Raw genomic sequence first — 14530 nt, 5'->3', positions numbered from 1 at the left:
CTAATGATAAATTAGCCTTTTTAAATGATAAACTTGGATTAGCTAACACAATGTGCCATTGGAACACGGGAGTGATGGTTGCTGATAATGGGCGTCTGTACGCCTGTGTAGGTATTCCGTTAAAAATCTGCCTTTTCCAGCTACAATAGTCATTTACAACGTTAACCATGTCTACACTGTATTTCTGATCAATTTGATGTTATTTGAATGGACCAAAAATGTGCTTTTCTTTAAAAAACAAGGAAATTTCTAATTGACCACAAACTTTTGAATGGTAGTGTAGGTCCACAAAGTACACAGGCTGTAGTTTGTAAACAAATATGTCTAGTAGTCTAGGTTTATTAGGTTTGACTGGACCATGGCTAGTTTAATTTATACAATTTGATATAAAGAAGAGGAACTACTCATCACTTAGAGAAACGCTGCTGTTACAAGAGACTGTCCCTGAGGCGGTAGCACATAAGAAGAACTCGTCATCTGAAGCTCTTGGAGAGACGCTGCTGTGTCGAGGCTATACCTGAAGTGGAAGCCCATGAGGATTATAGGAGCAGTTAGCAGCATGGCGCTAGGAATCTGCTATTAGAGATGGAGAAGTCAATCCAATCTGACTATGGCTATGCCCTGTGTTTGTGTCAACCGCTGTACTTCCCTGCTGCTATGTGATTTGGCACCTCCCTTAAGCCAGTGTCTGTTGGAATTCCCATATATTAGATGGGGATCCAAGATCATATTCTGCAGGCCCAGCTTCCTGTGATTGGAAGAGCCAGGCTAATAAGAGGAGATACTTTTTTTTATTGGTTTAGGCCGTGGTCTCCCCAGCCAGTCAGTCAGTTCATTTGATGACATCATTTCCCCCCATTTGAAATAAAGATACAGTACATCTTTGTTTGGGGATGAGAGCTGAAAGCTCAGTTGGTATGAAACATGTATTGATCCACACACCTGTGTGGATTTTTACTGTAGCTTCTCTAAGGGTATTTTAATGTTTGATTTGTTACATTAAATAATGCAGTTATGGCAGTCATCCGTTGTTATTGCCAGTAAGAAACTGCTAACAGCTGAGAACTGCTAGCTAACTTTCTAACACAATAACTTCTGGAAAGCAAGCTTTCCAAATGGAGACCCTCAGAAATCACTGAGAAAAATACTGATTAGGGACCAGTATCATTTTTGCAAGCAAAAATAAAATATATATATAGGCCTATTTTAACACTGAAAGGCTTTTTCTAAATGAAATAAAACGTTCCTTGTGAAATTGTTACATACAGTGCATTCGGTAAGTAATATGGCTTCTTGACTTTTTCCACATTTTGTTACATTACAGCCTTGTTCTAAAATTGATTAAATAAATGTTTTTCCTCACCAATCTACACACCCATCATGATGAAGTGAAAACAGGTTTTTAGACATTTGAAAATGTATAAAAAAAATTAACTGAAATATCATATTTACATATGTATTCAGACACTTTGCTATGAGACTCAAAGTAGAGCTCCGGTGCATCCTGTTTCCATTAATCATCCTTGATGTTTCTACAACTTGATTGGTGTCCACCTGTGGTAAATTCAATTGATTGGACATAATTTGGAAAGGTGCACACGCCTGTCTATATAAGGTCCCACAGTTGACAGTGCATGTCAGAGCAAAAACCAGGCCATGAGGTCGAAGGAATTATCCATAGAGCTCAGAGACAGGATTGTGTCGAGGCACATATCTAGGGAAGGGTACCAAAACATTTCTGCAGTAATGAAGGGCCCCAAGAATACAGTAGCCTCCATCGTTCTTAAATGGAAGAGGTTTGGAACCATCAAGACTCTTCCTAGAGCTGGCTGCCCAGCCAAACTGCGCAATTGGGGGAGAAGGGCCTTGGCCAGGGAAATGACCAAGAACCTGATAGTCACTCTGACAGAGCTCCGGAGTTCCTCTGTGGAGTTGGGAGAATCTTCCAGAAGGACAACCATCTCTGCAGCACTCCACCAATCAGGCCTTTATGGTAGAGTGGCCTGACGGAAGTCACTCCTCAGTAAATGCACGTGACAGCCCGCTTGGAGTTTGTCAAAAGGCACTTAGACTCTCAGACCAAGCAAAGTACAGAGGTCCTTGATGAAAACCTGCTTCAGAGTGCTCAGGACCTCAGGCTGGGGCAAAGGTTCATCTTCCAACAGGACAACAATCCTAAGCACACAGCCAAGACAATGCAGGAGTGGCTTCAGGACAAGTCTCTGAATGTCCTTGAGTGGCCCCGCCAGAGCCCGGACTTGAACCCGATCAAACATCTCTGGAGATAGCTGTGCATCGATGCTCCCCATCCAACCTGACAGGGCTTGAGAGGATCTGCAGAGAAGAAATGGGAGAAACTCTCCAAATACAGGTTTGCCAAGCTTTTAGTGTCATACCCAAGAAGACTTGAGGCTGTAATTGCTGCCAAAGGTGCTTCAACAAAGTAGCATGTAAAGGGTCTGAATACTTATGTAATGTGATATGAGCCTTGAATTTAAAAAAACATTTGTTTAAAAAGCTCAAATTTCTAAACCTGTTTTTGCTTTGTCATTAAGGTGTGTTGTGTGTCGATTGAGGGGGGGAAACGATTTGCTCCATTTTAGAATAAGGCTGTAATGTAACAAAATGCGGTAAAAGTCATGGGGTCTGAATGCTTTCTGAATGCACTGTACAAGGATATACCATGCCATTTTAGTTTTTTTTATTTAATAACACAAACATTTCAATGTAGTTTTTATGACGTGCACTGTATGCCCCATTAAAAAGACCGGTAACCTTCGTGTAGCTTGTTGTTTGTTAGCCAATCAAAGCCACAAATATGCTCTGTGGAGTGAAAGTTCACTAATGCAATGCAAGATGGAATGAAATGAAAAGTTAGTGAAATGAGAGTGTAGGCTACACCGAGCAACCAACTGGTAGGCAGTTGTTTTATTGGAATGGGGTTGGGGAGAAAGCGCAGCATGTGGCCTCAATTAGCCTAGATGGCTATAGCTTCTCCAGTCAAGACAAGCACTGTTATTTGGGATGATAAATAACATTGTAGCTGCTACAAGTTAGCTAGTCTTGGCTGTAGCCAAGTTGCCTTGACATCCCTCTCGCCCTCTGTCTGTTTGCTCCCATCTCATCCCCTCCACAGTGGCAGCATTAGAGTGCCAGACTCCCTCATGCCCTCTGTCTGTTTGCTCCCATCTCATCCCCTCCACAGTGGCAGCATTAGAGTGCCAGACTCCTTCATGCAGCAATATAAGTAAAACAATCAAAATAACACAGCCAACAAAAATTCATGATACTATTAAGTGTTTTTTTAAATGTTATTATTATAATCTCCAATACATCCCTATCTGAAATTTGCTATGCGTACATTCTGTTTGCATGGCATGTGAAATGACTTGATTACCTCTTTCCAATACATTTGTAAACTATTTAGGAACAAAAAAAATGCACCTCCAAACTAGCTTTTCAGGTTTTTGTGAAAGGAAAGACCGGCGGAATGCATTGTTAATGTGTTGCAATTAAATTTGTGTTACAATAGTTTGTTATTGTTTATCCAACATGTGTTTAACATGTACATTTCCTGCATAGGGATTTCGTAAAGGTTTTGTGAACTGTAAATAGCAGGGAGCCTCACTCCCCACACAGATTGTTTTCATGTCAAGCTTTCACTGGTTTTTAGAAGAATGCATACCTGTTCTCAGGCAGTAGTTTCAACAAAGATACCACATTTAGACTGCCATATGAATAAGTATGTTTGAATATGGAAACTGTTTGAAAGCATTAGTAATCTCTTTCTGCTTCTCCTGTTCCAGGAATGAGGACCTCATGGAGGGTTCCGAACGGACATGCACTAAAATGGATAGTATTGAAGCCACGGAAGAGCAGTACGTTGCCAGCTATGCCTTTTTCCTTAGGTTGTCTCTGAGAAAATACCAAATTGTTTTGATATCGTTTCACATTTTTGGTCATTTAGCAGACACTCTTATCTAGAGCAATTTACAGTCATTCAACTGAAAGTAGCTGGGTGAGACAACCATGTGACAGTAAAAACAGTCCGGAACATACAAGTTAAAGTGTTAGTGCCAGACAGGGATAACAGTTTTTTTGTTGTCACATAAGTTAATGGCCAATGGTCACTTCTGTTCTTCCTTGTTTTTGCAGGCATTGTACATAGACATTAGGACAGGTTACCTCAAGAAAGGATGCCAGAAATGATTTTATTATTGCATGCAAAACATTTGCCAGAATCCATGCCAGTAATGTTGTAGTCTAATTATTTTGCCCAATTTACTGCTTTGGCCCATTTAATTTTCTCTCCTTACGTTGCTGCTGTGTCAATATCTATTCCTGTGTGTTGCTCACTCGTTTGCTGTGTTAGCCAATTAGAGCATGAGTTTTATTTTCTCTCCACCTCTCCCATGATTTCAGTTATTTGACTGAAACAGCTGTTAACTGAGGACATAATTTCCATCCACCCCAAAGGAGCAGGTCCATTTATATAGAGTATAGTGTTCAGCTCTGCAGTGTTTTGTGTGCTTATTATTTCTGTGATATGTAGTATTGTTGGATTTCAGCATTCAACCGGATTTACACGATGTAGTCTTTCTGGCTGCTCAGACAACTGTGAGCCAAATACTGTTCTCACACGGCTGGGGCCATGGCACGGGATTCAACCTTAGGCTCTACCTTGGAACACTCATTCTTCATGTTGTTGTTCTTCTAGCTAGATGGATTTCTGGTCCGATCACCTGATCCTACTGTAATAATATAAATCATGTTTTGTTGATTAAGACATGAATATAACAGAAAGACCTGCACATAATTGCTCCTAATTACCAACCTTTAATGACATTTCAATGGGTCCCTGTAGCCATGACTCTCAGGTCAAACAAGTCCTGACAAAGATGCTCCCGTTCAAACTGATAATTAGTAAGGCTAGGAACTGCCAGGGACCTCACGATATGAAATGATCACCATGCTCCGGTGCCGATACGATATGTATTGCAATTCAATACTGTGAGTTTTGATCAGTCATGGAAATGAAAGTGCTGAAACTTGTTGACTCACTATTTAAAAAGAAGATGGAGAACAAGCTATAGGATAAAAATACATATGGGTACTTGGAGTCAAATATCGTCCAAAAATAATATTTGCCAAGTGCAAGTCATTTCAAAATGTTCACGCTATAACAATGGATTTTTCCAAATCACTCCACCTGGCTATCAATCTTCAGGTTGAGACGACTTGCAGACGTGTCATCTTACAGTACAATATGTAACCCTGGAGTATAAACTGTCATGCTCAACTTATTGATGCAATGGTAGCTAAGCTGGGGAGAGGACTGTCCATAATAAGCGCTGCTCTGCTTTCTTGATATTGCTATCAATAAAGCAAATTGTCACAACTGGACTACTGCCCAGTTGTAAAATTAAGTGCCCCATAGAGGGACATACAATTGGCCCAGAAGAGGGCAGCACGGCTGGTCCTTAAATGTACACAGAGAGACAACATCAATGACATGCATGTCAATCTCTCCTGGCTGAAAGTGGAGGAGAGATCGACTTCATCTTTGTGGAAGGTATTGACATGTTTTATTCACTGTAATTGGGAAGAAGTTAGGTAATAAAATAAGTATGGGGAATAACAGTTCTGACATTGTTGCTGACAAGCACACTAATCTGTTTGTTTTGCTGTGTATCGTGAGAGTCCAGACTGCTGACACTGGGTTCCTGGTATCGTGTGTTTAGGCAACCCACTCTAGACGAGGTGGTGGCCTGGGCCCGTAGCTTCGAGCTGGTGATGCGCTCCTCAGAAGGCAGGGAGATTTTCCGAGAATTTCTGCGCTCTGAGTACAGCGAAGAGAACCTGTTGTTCTGGCTGGCCTGTGAGGAGCTGAAGAAGGAGACGGACCCGACAGCGATCGATGAGAAAGCCAGGATCATCTATGAGGACTACGTCTCCATTCTATCACCGAAAGAGGTAGGAGGCATCAGGTTGGAAGCAGTTTGACTGGTACCTAGTATTACTCAGTATCACATTGTTTCTTGATTTAGCTTTAGGGTTACTTTAGAGTTGCACTTACGGGACTTCCATTGGTTCCGTTGTGGAAAATGAAAGCAAGTACACCCAAGTATTTTGACTATATTTGACATGCATGTATTTGACCCAGGTCTGATTCCAAGACATATTGAAACCCCCATCTCAAAGTGGGTGAGGAGGAGGTGGGAGGTGAGCTTATCTCCATTGATAACATGACCGTGTAGCTCTTTGAGTGATTGCATTGTCACTGTTCTCTCCCCCTCCTCTGCTCCCAGGTGAGCCTAGATTCACGGGTGAGGGAAGGCATCAACCTGAGCCTGGCGGAGCCTAACAACGTGATGTACGAGGAAGCCCAGCTGCAGATCTACACCCTGATGCACAGAGACTCCTACCCCCGTTTCCTCAACTCCTCTGTTTACAGAGACCTTCTGGACAGCAAGAGAAGCTCCTGCCTAGACACCTAAAGTAACCCAGCCCCCCAACAAACAAAACAGAAAGACAATCAGGTGCCAGAACTGGGTTAGATATTTTCCTTTTTTTTGAAAACCAGAAAATAATGAATAGTTTAAGCAATTTCAATTGTCTGCTCGCAGGTGGCCCTGAGGGTTAGTTCCTGGTTTAACTGCAGATAAGAGCTCCTCAGGCTACTGTTACAAAGACAAACAAAAGGAAGGGTAGACCCATTGTTCCTGTACTGTACTTTTGAGAGTTCTCCTTTTGCTCGGCCTCTTTCATTCTCTCTCTTGGTCTCTCCTTTTCTCAAATTCTGTCCCATGCCTCAGACTTTTTACAGTACAAAAACAATGCCCTTTTTAAGATAGCTGTAGAGTTGACTGTGGTGAGCAGGAAAATCACTGACTTTGCATGTGACACGGTAATGGAATTAGCTCTACACTGGCTTGGTATGTTAGCAGTGGACAGCAAAGGTTCTTGAATATGAGATGTATTTTCTTCTGTTCTAGGGATTTCCCTGTCAAGCTCTTGATGTTTTATGTGAAGGGAATATCGATATTTGCCAATTAGCTTGCAGTTGTTGATTTTGAGAAGGTTGAAAGTTTTACAGCAGTGTTAATATCCAAGCACTTGCCTTCTTTACAACTCTAAAAGAGAAGGAGGCCTGGAATTGTGGTCGGGCAGCTAAATATCTAATGAACATGACTTTCCACGGGAAATCACAATGCCTTGACGAGAAAAGGCGGCACAAGCGCTGCTTGTTATGGTAACAACCACAGTTTAGTAAACACAGTACAGTTCTACCTGTCTTTCCCTCACCATCTCAACCTAAGAGAAGCACAGGTTATGTCAGAGGTTGGAAAAAACAAATCAAACATTCAATTAGTTTCAGACAATAAATCATGAATACTTTCAAGCTCTCAAATGAAAGAGAACTGTAAACTTTTTCATTTTTCTACTGCATATAATATAAATGGTAGTAATCAAGCCTTGGTTTGGAAGGTCAAGTATGAGATGGTGGTATGTCTGATGCATAGCCATGAGGTCTAAGAGGGGTCTGCATTGCAGAGACATGGAATTATGAAGTATGCCTATGTGGCTTCTGGTTTTAAAGCTGTAGCTAGTTCTAGACTGAAGGGGGTCAGTGCCAGCTAAGGAACAGCCCAGCTGAGAGCAGAAGAGGCCTGGTGGAATCGTGTTTTCTATGGAGGTGGTTTGGAGGTTTACAGTCCTGTTCACCAGATGTATGTGTGTCTGTCTTTAAAGGGGCAATCAGCAATTGCTACATTAATTTTTGGACTTATAAATTAATGATCATTGCTTCTTGAAGAATATAATTTATAAATGCCTCATGAGCTTAGTTCAACTGTTGTCCACCATCAATACCCAAAATAGAAGCTTGTTTAACTCCAATGTTTGTAAACAATGTAAACAAACACTGTATAGCCTCCAAACATGGTTCATACAGCCTCAAACATGGTTCAAACTGTCATGTTGGTATCATGCATGGTCAGTCCTTGCATCTATTGCTCTTGTTTATGAATTTGAGTGGTTAAATTTATCCAGCCCAATCCCTCAGCTTTTTACGAAACGGGTGAGGAGAACACTTTGCTATTTTGTTTCTACTGCTGATTGTCCATTTCAGCCTGGCTAGCGAGGTGCCAGTAAGATGCTTGGAACATCACTGAGCCCCATGCCTTTAACAGTCTCTCTGCTTCCCAGGGATGGCCAAGGGAGGTGAATAGAGACTTGAGACAATTAGTTATTTTTCCTAAAATTGCCGGCATGCATTAATGTGTGTAGCTGCCGTCCAGATACACACGTATCAAACATTTTAAATATGGTAAAGGTAGACTCAGCGAAATGACATCGCCACCGTAGATATTGCAATGAGCGAGATGCAAGATGTTCTCCTACACAGTCATACACAGTATCTGCGCATGTGCATGGGTTCAGTTCCCTCTCTTATAGCCTGGTAGCCAGGGGACCAAAACAGTGGGGAAGTTGAGCCTCGCGCTTCAACGCTCTTAGTTGTTGTGGAAATTAACCCACTATGCTGTTTACTTTCTGTGTCGACATCATATCGCTGAGTCTACCTTTTTAATGTCCCATGAGCATATACTGTAGGTCTAAAATATATAGTACCAGTCAAAAGTTTGGGCACACCTACTCATTCAAGGGTTTTTGTTTTTAGAATAATAGTGAAGACATCAATACAATGAAATAACACATATGCAATCATGTAATGAAATCAATATATTTTATATTTGAGAATATTCAAAGTAGCCACCCTTTGCCTTGATGACAGCTTTGCACACTCTTGGCATTCTCTCAACCAGCTTCAAGAGGTAGTCAACTGGTTTGCATTTCAATTAACAGGTGTGCCTTGTTAAAAGTTAATTTGTGGAATTTCTTTCCTTAATGCGTTTGAGCCAATCAGTTGTTGTGACAAGGTAGGGGGGGGGGGGCATAGAGAACATATCCCTATTTGGTAAAAGACCAAGTCCATATTATGGCAAGAACAGCTCAAATAAGCAAAGTGAAATGACAGTCCATCATTACTTTAAGACATGAAGGTTAGTCAATCTGGAAAATTTCAATAACTGAGTTCTTTCTTCAAGTGCTAAAACCATCAAGCGCTATGATGAAACTGGCTCTCATGAGGACCGCCACAGGGAAGGAAGACCCAGAGTTACCTCTGCTACAGAGGATAAGTTCATTAGAGTTAACTGCACCTTAGACTGCAGCCCAAATAAATGCGTCACAGAGTTCAAGTCAAACACATCTCAACATCAACTGTTCAGAGGAGACTGCATGAGTCATTGTTGAATTGCTGCAAAGAAACCACTACTAAAGGACACCAATAATAAGAAGAGACTTGCTTGTGCCAAGAAACACAAGCAATGGACTTTAGACCGGTTGAAATCTGTCCTTTGTTCTGATGTGAGATTTTTGGTCCCAACTGCTGTGTCTTTGTGAGACACAGAATAGGGGAACGGATGATCTTCGTATGTGTGGTTCCCACAGTGAAGCATGAAGGAAGAGGTGTGGGGGTGCTTTGCTGTTGACACTGTCTGTGATTTACTTAGAATTCAAGGCACACTTATCTAGCATGGCTACCACAGCATCCTGCAGCGATACACCATCCCATCTGGTTTGCGCTTAGTGTGACTGTCATTTGTTTTTCAACAGAACAATGACCTAAAACACACCTCCAGGCTGTGCAAGGGTATTTGACTAAGGAGAGTGATGGAGTGCTGCATCCAATGACCTGGCCTCCACAATCACCCAACATCAATGGTTTGGGATGAGTTGGACCGCAGAGTTAAGGAATAGCAGCCAACAAGTGCTCAGCATATGTGGAACTCCTTCAAGACTGTTGGAAAGCATTCCAGGTGAAGCTGGTTGAGAGAATGCCAAGAGTGTGCAAATCTGTCATCAAGGCAAAGGGTGGCTACTTTGAAGAATCTCATATTAAATATATATATTTCATTTGTTTAACTTAACTTTTTTTTTTTTTACCCTACATGATTCCATATGTGTTATTTCATAATATTGATGTCTTCACTATTATTCTAAAAAATAAAAACCCTTGAAGGTGTATCCAAACGTTTGACTGGTACTGTATTTTCAATTCAAATTTTGTGCATTCTTTTTTCTTTCTTTTTTTAAAGATAGACAAATTATTGTAGGCCTTTGTCACCTGTTGATGTGCAGAGGTCTGTGAGTAAAGTATATTGTGAGAGTTGTGTGTATTATCACCACTGGTGGGTAATGATATTCAGGTGTCATGGAAACCACTGTTTTGTAAGAACATCATTCTGCCATCAGGTCTTACTACCTGAAGTTCATGTGCCAAGGCCAGTTTTAATAAAGCCCATATACTGTAGGTTATTGAAGTGCAATTGGATCAGATGTAGAGTATTTCCATTTTTGTAGTCATAAAAATGAACATATAGCATAGCCTAATGATATCAGCCATTTTGAACATCCAACTATATTCTAACATTCCCTATATTTAGTTCACATTCAGCTACCTTTATAGAAATATTTCAACAGTGTTTGCATACAGTGCAGAGAACATGTTATATTTTGAGTGAATGACACAGTAAAAGTGATCCAGTATGCATGCACCACAGTGGTTAGAAGATACCTTTTTATGTCGCTCTATTAATGACAACTCACATTTTACAAAATAATTACTTGCTCAGTTTAGATGTTATTTCAGCTGTAACTTCACAATGTTTGACCAAGCAGACACTGAAATTATGGTGCAATCAAACCAAGTTTACATTTGTACGGTGAGCAATTGTTCCGCAAGAGAAGCCAATAGCAGATTTTTGGGGGGTAGGAAAATGGTTCTGAATGATTTGAAAATGAACATTTTACGATGGGTGAAGAGTAGTATTGTGTTGTCTGGGTGTACTGTCTTGTCTTGACTCTGAGTAACTAATTATTTTCACTCCATGGAAGGAAATGGTTGTTCATTTTACTGGCATTTCAACAAGGATTTAACTATTCATGACGAGGCGGTATCATAGCCATAGTGTCATATCTGTTCAAATGTTGACTTCAATGCAGAATGAATGGCTTTGAAAGGTGGCAGAGGTTTGTTGACAGAGAATGAATTTGATCTAAAGTGTCATATTTGATGTGATTTAGAGAAGCATTGGCCTTATTTGCTTTGTTTCTCCTTTGAGTGTCATTAGTGTTTTCACTACCTCTCATATTGGTTCCTTTATTTCACATCTAGTTGTCAATGTACACTTTGTTTTTAGATCTACTTGAAGCCTAAAACACTGTAAACAAAATGTGCACAGGAAATATGTATTGAGCGTTAGGATGATTAGCCTAGTTTACTTTTATGTTTGTTTGATTGTTTAATTGTGTTCAACTGGAAAAAGATTTTTAGATATATAAAGAATTCAGGAAATACACTGTTAAAAGGGCTAATCTCATTTTGCCTATGCAAATATGTTACTGTTGAAATGTGGGAAAGGGTAGGTTAAGTTACCTTTTTAGCTAAGTTTGATGGAACATGGTTTACATTGCCCTTTGCTGGTATTCTTCAATCTTATTCAGCAAAAATGTACCCGTTATTTTTGTTTCTATATAAATATATAACAAGTAATATACAGAGAAAATAGTATATGCCTTCGTGATGATAAAACAACACTTGATAAATACAAATAAATATGTGTGTTGTCAGACCTGTGGCTGTGTTATGAGATGACAGTTCACTCTGTAAGATACACCTGTTGACTGATCGACTAGTCAGAGACTTCATCCATAGAGGCTTTATTATCCATTCAGTGTTTTCTTTCAGGCCCATGAGCATCTCTTTATCCAAGGAGCCCTTCAACGTCCTCATTGCTGTACGTAACCCATTTTGTCATTTGCAGTACAACCGTTTCTACAATCAAGAGGCAGTTTCTGTCTTGTTTCCAAGTGTTCTTCATAGTCAAGTTCAAAGGTTGAAGGGCTATTTTAGGAACTTGAACAAATATGTAAAAATCACAAGAACAGAAACATCTACCTCTTGGTTGCTTTCCCAATGAACCCGATGAACAAGAGCCAGGTTGTCGTGGTAAAACATTAGATATAACGTTATGTGACTGCACACAACATTAACACCTTAATAACACATGAATAATGATATTTTGAGCTTAACTGATATTACGACTGACTGGCTGACTATAACATTCTCAATAATTATGTTCAGTAATAACAAGACACCTGAAATGTGTTGTCAGTGTTCCCTTTTAAGATTAAATGTGGTACTAAATCACTATGTCCAAGCAGGGCATAATGGTGACTTGTGCCATGACTGAGGGATAACCAGAAAACAGGTTGTCCACTGGGTATGCTTTATATTGAGATACTGAGAGAGCTTGGGTACTTGCTTTCAGAGGGCCATGCCTATAAACACTGTCTTGTTCATTTGCTCATTGCTCCATTTTCTTTCCCTCTAAAACTGTTTAATAATTCTCTTTCCTCAAACTCCATCATAACCATTTGCTATGTTCACGGGGGGACATTAGTGGTGACTCACGGTCACCCTGCCACACAAACATTGATTGAAATAAATTCTATAACTGAACATGCTTTGCTGGGTTTGTGCAGTAGTATAGAGTACTACTTCTATTGTCAAAATAAATTGTAGAATGATTTGGGGTATTGGCAATGACAGAGTTTTCTGTCACAGGTATATTATATGCGTCCAGATTTGACAATTAGGCAGTGTAGTTGTCCAAACGGATACAAACTCAATACTGTCTTCATCAAATTACATACAATTGACTTCACCTTTGAGTTTATAAAGACTGTTTTAGAGCGTATGAAGCAAAGTGTCATCTACCATGTCTTCATAAAAAACTATTTAGAATTATTCTGTAAGATTGTCTCCAGACCAACACTCACAATAAGGCATATGTTGATTACTTTCCCACATTAGTGTAATCATGTTGACAAAATTATATTGAAATAATGTGGTAACAGCATTAGATTCCACCTGTTTGTCTATTGACCACACATATGTTGTGTTCTATTGTGTCATCCATACCTCACTTCCATCTCATCTTTCAATTGATTTCCAATATCCATTCATCTACAAAGATACAGTACATTGATGAGGCTTTTCAGGGATTACCAAAGAAACAAAGGCTATTTTCAACCCAAAATATTATTGGTCAATATTACCACCACAGATGACCGTCAGTGATTCAGACCCTGATCTCGACTGAGAGTCACTAACTGCTAGACTAGTTAATCAGGTATTGTACTATTTTGATGATTTAATGTCTGCTTAACTGAACACCATTAGTTTAACATGATCCTGTAGGCCTAAATCTTGTTCCCGGCCACAAAGGTCTATTATATAGTCTTTTTGGCTCCCATCAAAACTATTATTTTGCCCACGGGATGTGTAACCAGTCCTGATGCTCTGTCTAAATGGGGAATGTAACCAGTCCTGACGCTCTGTCTAAACATTAATTATCCCTGCTTGTGATGTGGTTTTGGAAACGTTTGGAACTTTACTTTCATATCATTGAGAAATTATTTTACAAATACCAAAGATTACACTTACTGTACAGCATTTTAACACAGTTGCAGCCAACAGTATTTTTCAGTAAACTTTTCTTGCTTCCTCCTCCTGTTATAAACAGATGTTTGCAATGCTGGATAGTTAATTAAAACAGATCGTCGCCTGTCACATATACAAGCCAGACAATTGCTGTAAGATGGATCCCACACTGCCATGTTAAAAATGGGTCTAGTAATTTTGCCTTATTTTTGTATGTTTATAAAGAGTGTTGGGACTGGTTACCTATTCTCCGCTAGCAAAATAATAGTTTGGACAGGTTCCCAAGGGTTGTATAAAAGCACTCTGACTCAGGGCAAGCCATAATCATGAGATTAGTTGCATGATATGGGCTATTTGGAGGCAGCATTTCAGTTCACTGTAAGTGGCAGGTTTTCTCCATCATTTAATGTCCATAATGTTTTCTAAGGTTTTTTCCCTTTTTGTCCTTGCTCTTCTACATCTTCCATACATCTCTTACCTCACTTTATGGAACTGGCTGTGACCAGACCGAGAAACCGTCATTGATATAGAACGGCATAGATATAAACCGGTCTCTCACTACAGATAGTTAGCAAAAGAGTAGGAAGGAGGACCCTCACACACACATTTTACCTCAGAGGCATTCATGACAATTGTGTCTTGCTTTGGGGTGATAGGGATAACCTTGTACAGATATTTGTAGAATGTATTTTCAATGTATTGATTTAGAATGCGAGAGCCTTCTTTTGACAATGCTTTTGTAGATACCATCAATGATCTAGAGGTAAAACAACTATTTTAAAGGTCACTTGTGGAATTAAAAGTCATATTTTATATTCAGCATAATTGTTATTTACCATTAACAATAATGTTTGAGTATATATTAAAGTATTGCAATATGCAGACAATTAGTAATGCCAGAGGGATAAATTATTTTACTTTGAGTATATTTCACTAATATTGACATTCTAAATCTGTCTT

General features: G+C 39.7%; 1 protein-coding gene across 2 annotated transcripts in view; it reads left to right on the top strand.

The window, feature by feature from the left end:
* LOC109875873 (regulator of G-protein signaling 17) overlaps window positions 1-8602 on the top strand; it is a 31136-nt gene extending 22534 nt beyond the window's left edge. For both annotated transcript variants that reach the window (XM_031835205.1, XM_020468307.2), the window contains 3 exons: window positions 3807-3878; window positions 5742-5973; window positions 6309-8602. In XM_031835205.1, coding sequence (XP_031691065.1) covers window positions 3807-3878; window positions 5742-5973; window positions 6309-6497 — 493 coding nt within the window. In that variant the 3' untranslated portion in view covers window positions 6498-8602. The remainder of the gene's footprint in view (window positions 1-3806; window positions 3879-5741; window positions 5974-6308) is intronic.
* Window positions 8603-14530: the final 5928 nt, after the last annotated feature.

Source organism: Oncorhynchus kisutch, linkage group LG11 (genome assembly GCF_002021735.2).
Source record: "Oncorhynchus kisutch isolate 150728-3 linkage group LG11, Okis_V2, whole genome shotgun sequence".
In the NCBI taxonomy this organism is placed as follows: Eukaryota; Metazoa; Chordata; class Actinopteri; order Salmoniformes; family Salmonidae; genus Oncorhynchus; species Oncorhynchus kisutch.
The sequence above is the reverse complement of the archived record's forward strand: the minus strand, read 5'-3'. Positions and strand labels throughout refer to the sequence as shown.